General features: G+C 41.3%; 1 protein-coding gene across 2 annotated transcripts in view; it reads left to right on the forward strand.

Moving 5' to 3' along the window:
* LOC147035190 (uncharacterized) overlaps positions 1–17,077 on the forward strand; it is a 118,925-nt gene that overhangs the window by 96,117 nt on the left and 5,731 nt on the right. For both annotated transcript variants that reach the window (XM_085895080.1, XM_085895089.1), the window contains 5 exons: positions 2,084–2,219; positions 5,750–5,805; positions 6,125–6,186; positions 8,551–8,688; positions 12,869–12,945. In XM_085895080.1, coding sequence (XP_085751206.1) covers positions 2,084–2,219; positions 5,750–5,805; positions 6,125–6,186; positions 8,551–8,688; positions 12,869–12,945 — 469 coding nt within the window. The remainder of the gene's footprint in view (positions 1–2,083; positions 2,220–5,749; positions 5,806–6,124; positions 6,187–8,550; positions 8,689–12,868; positions 12,946–17,077) is intronic.

Here is a 17,077-nt window from a genome sequence, read left to right on the forward strand (position 1 = left end):
TCACCGTCATTTGCAGCCTCCTCCTCCCAAATGATGTCGTCCTCTGTGCCGTCCATGTTGTTGGAGATGCAGCATTTCAGAAACGCTTGCTTGATGATCCATCCATCCATCCATTGTGACAATATTCTGTGTAGAGCATTGTTGCTGCCTAAGCAGTCTCCTTGGCTATTGGGTACAATCCTGGACATTGGGTATCCGACACAGGCTAATGGGTAACCGACACAGGATACCAGCAATCTTGCACTCATTTTGCCGACCTCGGAAGGATGACAGGCAGAGTAAAACCCATCAGGTATTAATTCAACAGCCAAGGGGGATTTGAACTCAGGATCCTAGGATCCCAAGCCCACCACCCTCACCATTAAGCCAACAACAGGCATATGTGCTTGATGATGTCCAACAGTATCTCCTCCCACATTTTGATGATCCAGCCGCAGATCATCGGAAGGTCAACCTTTCTCATCCTCCCACTCTTGGTGTAGGTTTTTTCCCCACTCATTATCCAGTCGGAACAGCAGTGACATAGCCCGTCATTGAATGGCTTGTTGATGGACATATTGTGGGGCTGCAGGAGCAATATCATCCCACCTTTGTTGATGACGAGATCGGTGTAGGTCCGACAGAGCAACGCTTTGGTGTCATCGGTCTTGTAACAACTGAATGCATCCAGGACTAGTATGCTCCATCGGCGGAAGAGACCACCATCCTGCCTACTAATCCAGATTGTGCAGACCCAGTCCTGGACCAGTCCCGTGTCTATCCACCCCTTCTGCTGTGCACAATGACGCCAGCTGTAAACTTGTCGTTGGGCATTGTTTTCCTCTTCAACACAACATATGGGGGAAGCTTGCCACCGTCTGCAGTGCAGGCGAGCTTGACAGTGAATCGGTCCTTTTCATGACCAGGAGTGTTGATCGCCACATTGCGCACAAGCTTATTTAAGGTGGGTCCTCCGTTATTAGACTCTAGCTATTGTGAATAATTCTTATTTTGATGTGAGATCAGGTGTTCTTCTTTTGATGTGAGATCAGTTGTTCTTCTTTTGATGTGAGACCAGGTGTTCTTCTTATTTTGTGTTTAATGGCATTTTCAGAGCCGCGAGGCTCTATATTCACCACGCACCTAAACTCCGGGTCTCTCCGGACATTTCTGAGCGTTGCTTTTATTAATTTCTGCACACGGTTAATAAAACGCTGTACAAACTCTTAACCTGAACCGATTTGCAAAATTTAAAAGGTGGAATTGAGCTGAACAGCAGTTCTGACTGCTAAAAAAAAAAGTGTTCTTTTGGAATACAATTGAAATTCAGCATTGATCGTTTTTATGACTGATTTTTTTTCTATACCTGTGTATTAACTGCACCCCAAACTTTTACCTTTTTTGCTGATAAAAAAGGTGTGGCTTATACACCAGATCATATGGTACTTAAACTCTCTTCCTCTGAATATTCAGACTAAGGAGAGTTTTAGAAATTATCATGTGGGGATGGCACGCACGTTGATGGTGATCCTTCGAGAGAAACTCTTTGCAGGAACTCAAGTTGTTGCAGTTGTATGTTAACTTATGAATTCTGTTTATTTTATTTCCATTGCATCCTTTGCTCATGTTTCTAGGTACTGTATATATTGAGATCTGGAGTTGTTAATGTCAGTAACTGCTTTGTCGCTGGTTATGTCAAGGCACGTGACATGCTATCTCATTCCTTTCAGTCTATCAGGCAGAGCATCAGCTATTTCCCCATGCAGTTTACCAGCATTTAGATAAACTTTTGAAAACTTTGCAATGTTGTAATCATAGTAAAATGGGCCCTACACTCTCTATTCCTGCAAAAAAAAAAAAAAAAAAATCACAAAATTGTTCATAAATCCTTTTTAATTTATTTTAACCTTGTTAATTGGCTTTAAATGCCAAGCCACAGACTTGTTGATCAAAAGTCCATTATTTCAGAATATGAATGAACATACGTTCTTGATTAACTCTGTAAATGACTAAAAGTTATTGCACCTGTACTTCAAAAGATTCTGATGGATGTCTTTTATTTTGTGACCATCTTTATTACATGTCATCAACTCTACCATTCCAGACTGGGTGAGGAAGATTGCCCGTATTGACTCTCTGGCAATTCATCCGGGCAACAAGGCGCATAAAGATGGCACGCAGTCGCTTCCCCGTGATGGGTGGAAGCAGGCCAGGACAATTATCAGCACTGAGCTCACCCGGTTCGTGCTCACTGCTTCTATAGCCTTTTTATTATTCATTCCACTCATTGTATTACTCAATCTATGATCACAATGATGTGTTCAACTCTTTCATATATTGATTTTACCTAAAGGAAGGCATGCAGAGATTACTTTTGAACAAAAAAAATTGCATGAAGAAAAACAATAAAAGAACCATATTGAAGGGTTGTCTTTGTTTTAAACACAAAACCTTTTTTGTTTTTGTCCAATTTTCCGAGCACTATTCCAAGCGCTGCATTTTTTTAAAGTGACATCTATCCACTATTCCTTGTTTGTTTGACGAACCTGAGAGTCATTTTATAGTAATTGTCAAAACTGGAAAAGATGGATATTTTAGAGAAACAGTAAACCCAATTATGGTGGAGCGATGTTTTTTTGAAGCCAGCAGTATACTTTGAGCCAACATCAAAACAAATAAACATACATGTTGATTCTTAAGTTAAATATAAGAGCAACTTTTTTTATTATGTTTTTGTATACATTGCCAAGGCTCGTATGAGAGCTAACACACAACACACAGCAAGGGGGGGGGGAGCATGAGACAAGCGGGGCAGGAGAGGGAAGGACAAAACAGTGTGGAACAGAGACATTAGATCTGTGGAAGGGAGAGGGAGGGGGCACGGAACATGGGGTAAACAAGATGGACAGTACAGGGACTTTCAGGAAGGAAAGCAGGGAATTTGAAGGAGGTGGGTTTGGGGTGGATTAATGGTGGGAGAAAACATCGAGGTTCTGGATGGGGGAAGATAAGAGGTGGTGGTGAGCAGCTGTTTTGAAGGCCTGGAGGGAAGAATGGGATTGAAGAGAGTGTGGGAGTTTATTCCAAAGGTGGGAAAAAAGAGGAATAAAAGAGATAGGTGAGCAGTAATTTGTGATTTTGGTAGTGTTACCAGCAGGGGTTTGCTGGCAGACATTGAGTGCACTGCAGAAATATTGGGGGGGGGGACATATCGCAGACAGAGCAGGGGGGCGAGACCAGAGAGGAGATGGTAGAAGACAGAAAGACCACCGACCTGCCTGCAGTGAGAGAGTGAGAGGTCCAAAGACTCAGCCTCACTGCGGGAGATACCAATGATCCGAAATGCCTTGGTTTCTACAGCGTAAAGCTGAGAAAGGTGAGAAGCAGAAGCAACAGCCCAGAGGGGAGAGCAGTACTCCATCAGGCTGTGGACTAAAGCTTTGTAAGTGCTCAGGAGCTCAGGTTGGCCGAGGAAGGACTTTGCACGACGGAGGATTCCCAGTTGGTGACTGGCTTTGGAGGCCAGGTTTGAAATGTGGCTTTCTGAGGAAACATCATGGCAGATAGTGAGACCCAGAAGCTTGAATGAAAGGAATTCTTCCAGCAGGTTGTTGAGAAAGTATATAGGGGAGGGTGGGGGGGGGTTCGAAAACGGTCCTTTCAGAGAGACATAGTGATAGGGTGAGATGTGTTAGGATTGAAAGACATGTTCCATGTGTTGGACCAGTTTGTAATTTTACCCAGATCTGCAGAGAGCAAAGAAGCTGCTGCTTGCTGGTCTGAGGGATAGCAGATGGTACGGCAGAGGGTGGAGTCATCAGCAAACAGATAAAGAGGATTTTTCAGATATTCGGAGAGAACATTGATGAAAACCAGAAAAAGAACAGGGCCCAGAACACTGTCTTGAGGAACTCCAGCCTGGACAGGAAGGGGGGATGAAATAACTCCATTTAGGGCCACACGTTGGCTTCAACAGGAGAGGAACTGTGTGAGCCATGAGTGGAGATGGCCTTGGATACCATAGGAAGAGAGTTTGGTGAGCAGAGCAGGGTGCCAGACTGTATCAAAAGCACGCGATATGTCTCAGGATGTGGCTCTAATTTCATGTCTGTCATTGAGGACCTCCATCCATTGTTGGGAGAGCAGAAGCAGCATATCCAGGGAGAGTGACCTGGACTGTATCCACATTGATGATCGGAAATCAAGCCTTTGGAGAAGAGGAAGGATTTAATGTCTGAAGCCACGATGGATTCCTTAACCTTGCTGATGTTTGGGAGAAGACTGATTGGTCTGTCGTTTTTGTACCTTTTTAATGCAGAGCGGTAATGTTTGCTGATTTCCACGCAGATGGCAGATGATCTTGAACAGAGAGAGGATGACCAAAAGCAGAGGAGCAGGTTTTAAGGACACGTGGGCTGATGCTGTCTGGACCAGTTGCAGAATAGAACTTACTTGTACTAAGCAGCTTTGGTAATTTGTTTAAAACATGTACTTCCTGTCATGTTGCCAAAATTCTCCAATGGAATTGAACAGATAACTTATGATCATAAAGACTTCAGCTATTCGATGCTTTCATCAACTTTTCATCGTCACTGACGAGATGAATCGCAAAACAATGTGACCAATATTGTTATGGATCCTTCTCCCACCTTTAATATCTATTACCCATATTATAAGCTTACATACTAAAATCGAGTGGAAGCCAAACTTCTTACAGATGTTGTTGTTGTTGTTGTTGTTGTTGTTGTTGTTGTTGTTGTTGTTGTTGTTGATTAACCCTGGTCAGTCCTGTTCAAACAGACCTTAACTCCAACAACATTTAATTTACATACTTCATTGTATTTCACCTACATTGTCGATACACCAGATATTGTGGATATGTATGCGGGAAAGTTAAAACCCAGATGCATCTTGTTCAGAGATCTGTGCTGTTTAGTTGATTATACATTTGGTTTTGTGTTCCCATGTTGTAATGTTGCAAAATGTTTCTGGTCAGAGTATCGTGGACTTTTGGGAGCCATCCCTGAATGCCAATTAAATGACATGAGCACTCCATGTAACGCATCTGTTATTTAGAACAAGATAATACAATGTTCTTTCTCCAAAAATATGTTGATGTTTTTGCATGAAAACGTTTTCAAAAATGTGAAATTACTGACATACTGACTATCATGTTTCTACTAATTTTCTGGAACAAATATTAGTTTGGCATAAGTTTTAACAATTCAAGGGTGCTCCAACAATATAGAACTGGTATTAAATTGTGGATGCAACGTTCAACTGCATATCTTGTGTGAGGCAGAGTAGATGGGGGTTGGAGCATTGGAGAGTGGAGTTTGGCCAGCATAGAATGCTGTGAAAAGCAGTCAAAAGGTTAAAAATTTTGCCAAATTTGCCACGGTAATAAGTACATGGCCCATTATGAAATGACAAGTCAGAAATGGCTCGCACTGATGTTAGGAAATGGATTATGAAAGATGATAAAGCACCTATATCATCGTAAAATTTAATGTTTTCAGCTCATTCAATCATCTATGGAGACTTATAATGTTTAAGTCGAACAACTCTGAATCATTACTCTGACATATTGCACCCACAACAACAAATACATGAAAGTTGAGTGATATTCCACCCACAACGAATGCAGAAATTTTTTGTTGCTGTATGCAATGCTCAGTGTTGTATGCTCAATATGGCATGTTGAGAAATTCTCTGATCCCTTTTATTTACCCCCTCCTCCCCCACCCCCCATTTGACTTGACCCCCTCAGACGTCTCAGCCAACGGCCAACTGCAGTCGAACTTCAGCAAAGGAATATTTTGAAAGGTGAGTAATTCATGGAGTATATAGAGTAAGAATCATACACCAATGATACTCAAGCCCAAAACATGAATGACATTTCAACCAGCAACCATAACAACCAACACCTTGTTATGCTGCCTTGAGAAAATAGTCAGCCTTTGTCATCATTTGGGTTTGGTAACCATGGTAATGCCTTCCTACTGTTGAAACTAAAAGTTCACCATGTTCAAAGTGGAATTAAAAAAAAATCCAGAATGGAAACAAAGGTAAATATGCCAAAATGATTGATAAATCTGACTGTCATGTATAATTAATTGGTGTAATACTTGTGTGCTTCATTCAGAAAGAAATACAGAAGAAGAGAAGCAAGCAAAGAGTGAACTCAAACGAAACCTCACACGAAAGGTTGGAGAAAAGTTCTGCTCTAAAGATTAAAAGTAAAAACTTGATGCAAAACACTTTAAATGATAATGATGAGAACTTCTGAGATTTTCACAATAAAAGGTAAAATGATGCCTGCATCATGATTGTTAGAGTAATTAAATTAATGCTTTGAGTTGTTGTTATCCCATTGTGCATAAATCTGCCTATCAATTTGATAACTTCCACCTTTATGTGAAAGAAAAGTTTGACATTATTTGTCAGTTGATTTTAATGGCAGAGTGCTCTTTAATCCGTAACTCCTTGGCAGACGAGCATGACGATACTGTGAACACAATAGGCAGTAAATCTCAACAGGATTGATAGTAATTTGCATTCATAATTATTTACTGTTCCACCCTCCTTCTGCCATCTTTATTTTCAGCACGTGCATTAATACAGGAAACAACTGATTATGGGTGTTCGTTACAACGCTCTCAAGACAAATTCCTCAAAAACAAAATTGTTCATCTATGTAAAGTAATTGTTTATCTGTGACTTATAAACTAAAGGTCAGGGTGAAATTTGCAGCATTCTCAAATTTACAATTGAAAATGTAACATTTTGTGGAACTTCTCGAAAAATAAATGATGCCAAGTGATCATGAGCATCATACTGAAATACGTGATTCGGTGTCAGTCTGCTGTCTGGCTATGGTACATTCAGTCGTTACTTATGCAATCTCAACCAAATTTGACAGGACTAAGGGTCACATGATGGAGGTTGTAGCGACTTAATTTCCCTCCCTAAGGAGATGTTCTCCCTTTGGAAAAATCAGTGTTAAGGTCTAGAGATAGCTTATTGTGGCATCCCCCCCCCCCCCAAGGTTGCTCCTAATATCAAAAGTATTACAAACACTAATGATAATAGCATAATATTAATTTTATTACAAACGATATTAATACAAATAATATCTCCTCTTCCCAAGGGGTTTTTTCTCTTTAAACAACAACGTGTTAATGTGTATAAATAGCTTATCGTTGCGTTTTGTGGGGCACCCCTAGCATAAGTAACAAAACATTATTAACTACAAACACAGAGGATTACATTTTTAAACAGTTGCTACTATTGTTAATAATACTAATATAAACAACAGTTATAGTAATAATAATTGGCAATAATAATGAGGATAATAACACGACACCCCTGCCCCCCTGCTGCTCCCTTAGAGAGTGGGTGTACCTGCAAATCAAAACAACATTTTGATGAGATTACAAACGATGTGCATAGTTATATCCTTTAGTGGCATGGACATCGACATCAGACATTTCAATACACCTGATAACTCGATCATACATGACTGCAAATGAATGAGAGTGGAAAATTATATTATATTATTTGGGTATATTTTTTTATGTAACCCAACTGATAGCTAATGTACATAACTATGCGTTTATTTATACATTAAATTTCTCAGTTAATCCGCAAAGCAATTCCATAAAGCAAGGCACAATCTTGGAACGTGTCATACAGGAGGAAGATCTGGGGATAGTAATAGGTAATTACTATTATAATAGTTCCGTTCCAGGTGGGGAGGGAGGGTGTTGGCGGTGGGGTAGGAGACAGAACAGTGCAAAAGGGATGGATAAAACGGAGGAAAGAGAAGAGGGAATGAAATTTAGCAGCCTGCACATAGATAGGGAATGGGAAATGAGGAATTGATGTAAAATATATATATATATATATATATATATATATATATATATATATATATATATATATATATATATATATATATATATATATATATATATATATATATATATATATATATATATATATATACATATATATATATATATACATATATATATATATATATATATATATATATATATATATATATATATATATATATATATATATCATGGGTAGTGGTGGTGGTCCACTGCCAACTTTGAGCTCTGGAAAGAAGAGTGGTGTTGAACATGCAAAGATGGGAGGTTGCACAAGTGACCTGAGAAGGGAGTAACAAAGGAGTGGAGGTAAGCATTGAGCCTGGAATTTCAGATTTTTACAAACGAAGAAAGTGTGCAATCTGGAGGGGCGAGAGGAGGAACAGAGGGGTGAAAGAGCAGAGGGAGCATGATCCAAAGAGAGATGTGTGGGAGTAAACAGAGGCCAGAAACCTGTCTGTGATGAGAACAACAGACACTATTCTACTTCTTTGTGAAGATGCCAATTATGTTGCATCCCTTTTTTTTTTTCTTCCAATAAGCCTGGTCTGCATTGTGTGGTAACATAGTGATTGGAGTATTGAACAACCTTTTTCTGTGGCTAAAACAATGTCTTAGATGCCATCCGAGCCTTATGCCCATACCACCTTGATCTTTATCCTATAATCCCTAGCTGAGCATGCGGCCCACAGTGAATGAGCTGAGAAAGCGTCGTATCTTGCACTTCAGTGAGTACATCGATGTTGCAGAGGTACAGGACTATGACCGCCGGGCAGACAAGCCATGGACAAGACTCACATCAGCAGACAAGGTGGGTGCCTTCTTTTCAAGACATTGCTCCCTGTATTGCAAAGGTTGTGTCTTTCCACTTCTTTGGAAGGTCATTAAACCGCTGACCACCCATGACCTGTGCATACAATCATGACATCTAATTTGATTAAAACAGATTAACTTCATAAGATTGCTGGACAACATTTTGAGTCAGTTGTGCTTGTGTTTTCTATATCATGACGGCCATCATCACAACTTTCTGAATATGTCTGATTTAGTATTTCTTGAACTTCTACGAGATCTGAATAAAGGTTTAACCTGTTTGCACCGATTAATTGAGATGAGAGTCATCTCATTGATCACATCTTTGTGGATGTTCAAGTGAAACATAGATGTGTTTTCAAATACTCACAATTATTTTTTGTCTGATAATTAATGATTTTATTATCATCACTTCACATATGCAGAAATATACCACAAAAACAAGGAGAAAACTAGAGGGGGAGCACTCGGTAGAGTGCAAAACCTCCGCCGCCAATACTGCTAGGTCACTCAAGTGAACCTGATATCCTATTCATTCAATTTGACGTCAACAGTGCTCAGAGTTATAGTTTGCAGCTTTCCCTTTTACTTTTAACTTTTACATACTCAATTCATTCGTCATAACTAGATTCCTTGAGACAGAAATTGATTTTACGTGGGTATATCCTGCTGAAGTTCCAAAATCAGCCGCAATTATAATTTTGGGATGTTTTTTGTTGGAAATCACTTATAACATGTAGAAATGCAAAAAAAAAAATCGAAATTTTGTTGAAAAAAAGTTGCAAAATTTTGTTTTTTTTTCTTTTTTTCTCCAACAATTTTTTTTTTTTGGTTGGAAATCACTTAAAACATGTAGAAATGCAAAAACAAAAATTCAAATATTTTTTCAAAATGGCCGCCATAGCGGCCATATTGGACTTTGGACCAAGTCCAAAATCGAATGGCATGATCCTTGGACCATACCTAATCCCCCCACCAAGTTTTGTCGAAATCCGTCAAGGAGTTTTTCCGTAATACTGTTCACAAACAAACAAACAAGCAGTCATAGACTGGTACTTAGGCCAAAAAAAAAAAATGTTGCATTGGCGTAACCCGCCCGACCCTAAAAATTCCGCCGACCCTACGGTTTTTTTTTTATCGATATCAAGTATCTTGTTGATTGCGATCGCGATCGCAAAAACCCGGAAGTGTTTCGGACAGAACCCGCTGCACGCTGCGCTATGCATATGTCATAGTTTAGCTCGCTGCGTGTGTGTGTGTGTGTGTGTGTGTGTGTGTGTGTGTGTGTGTGTGTGTGTGTGTGTGTGTGTGTGTGTGTGTGTGTGTGTGTGTGTGTGTGTGTGTGTGTGTGTGTGCGAAACGGCTCTGCATATCATCTGTACGAGGGAGAGATATTGCGCCTCGCTCGATCAGTACGTCGTCTGTTGTTTCCAACATGGCCGCGTACTCTATCAAGATTACTGGCATGCTTGGGCCTAAAAAACTGTTCAGCGTCTTACGAAAATGCGACAAAGATGCGAGGCTTGGAGATATCATTCAGGGAATTGCAGACGTAAATTGTGACACTGCTCCAATACTTTCCTCCGTGCAAGAGTCTAGCAGTGATGGAGGGTCCTTTTCGGACGTTTTGGCGGCGGAAAAGGTGTCTATCTTAGACGACTTCGGTTATCGCTTCGTCGTGGGTTACTTCAGCCACAGGCTCAGCGATGATTCGGCATCTACGTCTGAGGCTGAGCTGCCCAAGAATGCCTTTGAAATCCTCATGGCTGCAGGCGCAAGGCGAGGAAGATTTGATCTTTCGGGACTGAAAAAGAATTGTAGTTCTGGCATGCCACAGGCACAGGGACTAAATGCAAAGGACCAATTGTTCAATAGCATCATACTATTGCTGGACAAAGAAGCAGTCTGGTTCAAATCAGGAAATCAGAATGAAGCTGAATTCATTGTCAAGGTAAGAATGAAACTGAAGGCAAGGCAAGGTTCGATTTAGGCAAGGTTCACTGTACTAGTTTGTTTTTTTTGAGTGGGGGGGGGGTCGCCGACAAAAAGAGGGGGTACTCGAGCCGAGGGAGATTTTGGGAGGGATTTATTAAAAAAAAAAAAAAATCCCTACCTACCTACCCTATTTTTCAGTGACCCGTTACGCCAATGCAACATTTTTTTTTTTTTGGCCTTACGAAATCGTCAACTTGACCTTTGACCTTGTATCATAAAAGCTGTCTCTTGAGAAGGTAGCGAAGCAAACCAGAAGTTTCTACGATGATTCTGTACCAAACCATCAAAAATCGAATGTTTTGGATGTTTGTCCTCACTGTGACCTTGACCTTTGACCGATTTTGACCAAAACCTAATCAGCACTAGCCAACACCCTCCTGAATCACGTGGTGTAACTTGACATTGGTAGCTTCTTCCGTTCTCGAGTTATCTGTACCAAACCATCAAAAATCGAATATTTGACCTCACTGTGACCTTGACCTTTGACCGATTTTGACCAAAATCTAATCAGCACGAGCCATCACCCTCCTGAATCATGTGGTGTAATTTGACATTGGTATCTTCTTCTGTTCTCGAGTTATCATGCCTACAAACAAACAAACAAACAAACAAGCAGTCATAGACTGGTACTTACGAAATCGTCAACTTGACCTCGGAGCTTGTCTAATAAAAGCTGTCTCTGGAGAAGGTAGCGACGCAAACCAGAAGTTTCTACGATGATTCTGCACCAAACCATCAAAAATCGAATGTTTTGGATGTTTGACCTCACTGTGACCTTGACCTTTGACCGATTTTGACCAAAATATAATCAGCACTAGTCATCACCCTCATGAATCACGTTGTGTAATTTGACATTGGTAGCTTCTTCCATTCTCGAGTTATCATTTTTTGGGTGTTTGACCTCACTGTGACCTTGACCTTTGACCGATTTTGACCAAAATATAATCAGCACTAGCCATCACCCTCCTGAATCACGTGGTGTAATTTGACATTGGTAGCTTCTTCCGTTCTCGAGTTATCTGTACCAAACCATCAAAAATCGAATATTTGACCTCACTGTGACCTTGACCTTTGACTGATTTTGACCAAAATATAATCAGCGCTAGCCATCACCCTCCTGAATCACGTGGTGTAATTAGACATTGGTAGCTTCTTCCTTTCTCGAGTTATCGTGCCTACAAACAAACAAACAAACAAACAGAAACGGAAGGCATCAATATTCTTACGAAATCTTTAGATTTCGTCAGTAACAAACAAACAGACAGGGGTGAAAACAGTAACCTCCGTCCATCTTCGATGGTGGAGGTTAAAGATAATTATTTATCATGATTAATTTTTACAGTTGCAGTTTTTTGATCCAAGATTGACGATGACATTTCCCATATTCTCAACTTGATTGGATGTGTTCTGTTTTGTCATTCTGAATAATTGGTTCAGTCACCACTTTTTTTTATTTGCCCAAAGGTTTAACAAAAAACTTTTCAAATCCCTAATTAGTTAGGACTACAGTATATATTAAAAAGCATTCATATTTTTGTAATGCTGTCAAACGCACAAGTTAAGAGTTTTTACTTTGAATATATTGGGCCAGAATGGTTTATCTCAGCTGTAGTACATCTGCATCATCATTATAATCTTTCTCAAAGTGTCTCGTGAGAAAGCATCCATCTTTATTAACGGCATCATTAATTTATGCCATAATTATTATTATTCATGCCATAATTATGCCTTTCATGCTGCCTAATAATTCACGGATGAGGTCAGCATTCATTTCCTTTCATAAAAAGCCAGGAACAATACAAGATTGGTTAAAGCAGCATTTGAAGTACAAGGCAACCATGCTGAAGGTAATTATAGTTTAGAACTTGGACAAATGTAATCATGTGGATAAAATAAACAAAATTAAATTCTATCGTTTTTTGTAAACAAAGTAGACTCATGGAAGACCAAGGTGACAGAGAGATGGCAATAAACTGATTGTGGGGCAGTGGGTCAATATGTGTACCCAATGGGATGAATGAACAGGAGCAATTTCCAACAATGGAAATTGGTCAGCCGGTTGTTCAATCTTACACTTCCTAATCTTCCACAAACCAAAATAAAAACATGATTCCTGCAATTAGGGTCTTTGTAAATCATATCTAAAGCATTACCTTCAATGTGTCACTTTATGACATTTTCAGGCTGCTATTCGAAAGGAACTAAATGAATTTAAAAGCCAAGAAATGGAGGTGCATGAAGAGAGCCGACAGTTTACCAGGTAAGCCTTACATTTATTGTTAAACACATTCCAATAAAATATCATACTTAACTTTGCATAATCTTCAGCTTTAGGAAAATATTGTATGGTTAATAAAACCAGTTCTTTGAAATTCTTTCTAAAATATTCTCACTAATGAATAAATAGGTTATATAAATCTATATTTGGGAAAATACAGGGAAGAAGGTGGTGATGGGTGGTGAAGGTGTGTGTGTGTGTGTGTGTGTGTGTGTGTGTGTGTGTGTGTGTAGGGTGGAAGAGAGATATATATATATATATATATATATATATATATATATATATATATATATATATATATATATATATATATATATATATATATATATATATGTAGATAGATTTAGTTGAAATCTTCATCATATATAGATTCAATTTAATTCAGTGATGTTGTGTCTGTGAAACTTACTGCAGTGAAATCTGCTTTTAAATGCATTGCATTTAAAAAGATTCTGGATGCTCTTGCAAAATCTGTAGATATGTTTACCAGTACCATTGTTGATTACCCTCTTGCTTTCTTATTTCTCAATGTCATCACCAACATGCAAAGTGGAAAAAAAACAATACCTGAACTTGTAGATTTTTGTTCCATTGATGTTCTCTGCCTTGACATTTAAAGGGGAATTGTGTCATGAAATAGGTTGCTACGGAGAAATTTTTACCCCATTGGGTCTTCCACCCCACGGGGTCGAAGCGCTGCTCACGTTCTCTCTTTTCTTGTGTACAGTTCATTTGAACGTCTATTTCTCCATTATTCGTGAACAGAATTCGATGAAAATTGACAGCCATATACTAGACATATGTGCAGGCAAGAACTGAGCCCAAGGTGCGATTGCGGCTCTTTGGGCCGTTCCTCGGCCCATTTTGACCCATTTTCTTAAAATTGTTATTTATCGGTTGTTAGTGAATGGAACCGAACCAAACTTGACAGGTATATTCTAGAGACGATTCCCCAGGCAATAACTGAGCTCAAAGTGCGATTTCCCCCCCCCTCCCCTTTGGGCTGAGAAATGGCCCTTTCGGCCCATTTTCTTAAAATTGTTATTTCTCGGTTGTTAGTGAATGGAACCGAACCAAACTTGACAGGTATATTCTAGAGACGATTCCCCAGGCAATAACTGAGCTCAAAGTGCGATTTCCCCCCCCCCTCCCCTTTGGGCTGAGAAATGGCCCTTTCGGCCCATTTTCTTAAAATTGTTATTTCTCGGTTATTCGTGAAAGAAACCGAACCAAAATTGACAGGTATATTCTTTAGGTCACTCTGCAGGCAATAACTGAGCCCAAAGTGCGATTCCGGCCCTTCGGGCCAAGAAACGGCCCTTTCTGCACATTTTCTTAAAATGTTATTTCTCGGTTATTGGTGGACGGAACCGAACCAAACTTGACAGGTATATTCTCGAGACCATTCTCCAGGCAATAACTGAGCCCAAAGTGAGATTCAGGCCCTTTGGGTTGAGAAACGGCACTTTTGGCCAATTTTCTTAAAATTGTTATTATAAAAATTTTTTACATGCGCTGGGCGATGCCAATGCAAAATTACGTCGCAAATGATGATATTGTTGCGAATTCGCGCCCGCCAGCGTGCAAACGGCCACACAACTCGAATCGCGGCACGTCGCCCACCGGACGGACAATTCAGTCATGACCCTCTCGGAACTACGCCGGGAGCTAGTCACGGGTGGGGGTTTAACCTCACCACGATCGTGCCAATTGCCCACCCGCGTAGGATAGGGTTGCTCGCCAAATTCGATCTACCTAAGTACCTGCGCGAATGGTCGACCGGGCGATCGTACCACGCAACAGGCCGACTCCGGACACGAACCGCTTAAGCGGCCCGTTCCGTGCTACAGTGATAACCGAGCGGTGTTATCATCGGCCTTGATGGTTCCGATTAATTACCGGGATGTTGAACCCACTACGAACCCCTTACGTGATGCAAGATGGAGAGTCAAACAAAGGAAAGGATGCAGTGAAACGGGGAACAAGTTCACACAAGTACGTTTATTCACACACACACACAGACAAGCACATATCCACAGCAAAAGAAAAATGCACATAAAAAGCAAAGGAAGAGTTAAAACCAAATACGCGTACACACGGCAACACTTAAAACAATACTACTTTAAGGACAGGCTCCACCCACAGTCATTTACACAAACCCAAAGAAAAGAAAGGACTTCCCTTGGTGCGGCCGTCGAGTCCTCCTCCCACGACCTCCAAACCGAGCTCCGTCTCCTCCGCCGTCCTCCACTGCTGACTCGACCAGACTTGACAACACAGCTCGACTTCAACGAGCTCCTCGGGCTCCGCGAGTTCCACGAGCTCCACACTGAAGCAGAGACACTCAACCACGACGACACAGCTCGATTTCAACGAGCTCCTCGGGCTCCGTGAGTTCCACGAGCTACACACCGACGCAGAGACACTCGACCACGACGACACAGCTCAGCGAGGACCCAACAACGACTTATGACGGAGGCGAGTTCCACGAGTCAGGGAGAGAGCAAGTGGAAGAGGGAGAGAGCAGGAAGAGGGAGAGAACGCGCCCTGCCCGTGTCCGACTTTTATAGCGCAGGGCTCCGCCCTTCACTCCGCCCCATTTTCGGCTCCACCCTCCTTCAAGAGGGTTCTCGAAAAGGGGCGTTCCCTCACCCTGACCTCCTCACGCTGTCCATCCACCAATCGGCGGCGTGCCGCCCTCCCCCCTTCCCTCACACCAAGCGCGGGGAAGAATGGTGGGAAAAGCCCACCAGCATCGTTGGCGGTTTTTGTTTGTTTGAAATAAAATGTGGAGAAAGAAAAACGACTAACTGGAGGATCGCAGCCCGAATGGATCACATAAATTCACTCTATACAATGGGTTTGGGCTGACTACACATGTACCTATCGAGATGTCTCACCTGAGGGCCCTTTATGGTGTAATGCGAATTTCCACAGCCGTAACAATATAAAACTAGCCTCACTCTTGTGAGGTGTTCTGGTTTCTTTTTCGATTGCGATGAAAATCTTACCACATTTCAAAACTCCCTGTCGTCCATGCTGTCGCTCACCTGAGAGTTGTACAAAGGAACTCCCACAGGGTATGTTCGCAATTCGAACTTGTTACATTCCAAATCATTAGTCCATTGGAGTAATGCTCAAAAGGATCATATTTAAGTTGATTTCATAAACATCTTATAGAGAATTTAAAGATGGAATGGTTTTTCCAAAGTTGTTGTGGAAACATGGCAAACTAGAATGGCACTCAGTGGAGTCCATACCTCCGCCAGGCTGAACAATTCACGTTTTGGGTCCCACTGATGGGCCCTCATGGTCGGGTTGTCGGCGACTAAACCGTCTCCCCAACCAAGTTTCTTTGTGAGCAGGGTGTATGATATGGATACCCAGCAGGATGAAGAACAAAACCTGTCAAAGGGCTGAGGAGCTCCTTGTGAGCCAATGGCCACCCATAACCTGTGCCCAACTGTAGCTGCTTACATCCCCATGCAGTTGAGTTACTTTTTATTAGGAGGTTGGTGGCAGGATTTGCACTCCGGCCACCTTCAAACCCTTCATTCCGCAAAACATTCCAAAAGCAGAAAACAATCTGAAAATCCACTCCGTGGGAGTACCTCCTGTGCAGCTTCCCTTCGCAGGGCAGCTCACCGGATGGCGGGATTGGGGAAAAGCCTTTGGGACCCCCAATCTTTGATGATAGAAGGGAAACCATGGGAGTATGAAGGAGCTAGTATTAACACTGCACAGTAATTTATTGAGGTCTCATATGTAAAATTGTGTGCAGTTTTAGTTACCACATCTGAGGAAGTGCATAGCTGTCATAGAGAGGGTTAAGCATCAGGCTACAACATCAATTATACAGCTAGCGAGAATAAACTATGAGAAGTGGCTGAAGGATACAGGATATTATACATGAGAAAGGTGGTGGCTACGACGGGATATGATCCATCCATCCATTGGGACCATACTCTGTGCAGAGCATTGCTGCTGCCAAAGCAGTGTCCTTGGCTATTGGGTGCAATCCTCGACGGGTCACCACTTCGACACAGGATACCAGCAAGCTGGCATTAATTTTGCCAACCTCAGAAGGATGACAGGCAGAGTCAATCCCACCTGG

The sequence above is a fragment of the Eptatretus burgeri genome, chromosome 1, assembly GCF_056783735.1.
Source record: "Eptatretus burgeri isolate ZD-2024b chromosome 1, Ebu_testis_v1, whole genome shotgun sequence".
NCBI classification, from domain to species: Eukaryota; Metazoa; Chordata; class Myxini; order Myxiniformes; family Myxinidae; genus Eptatretus; species Eptatretus burgeri.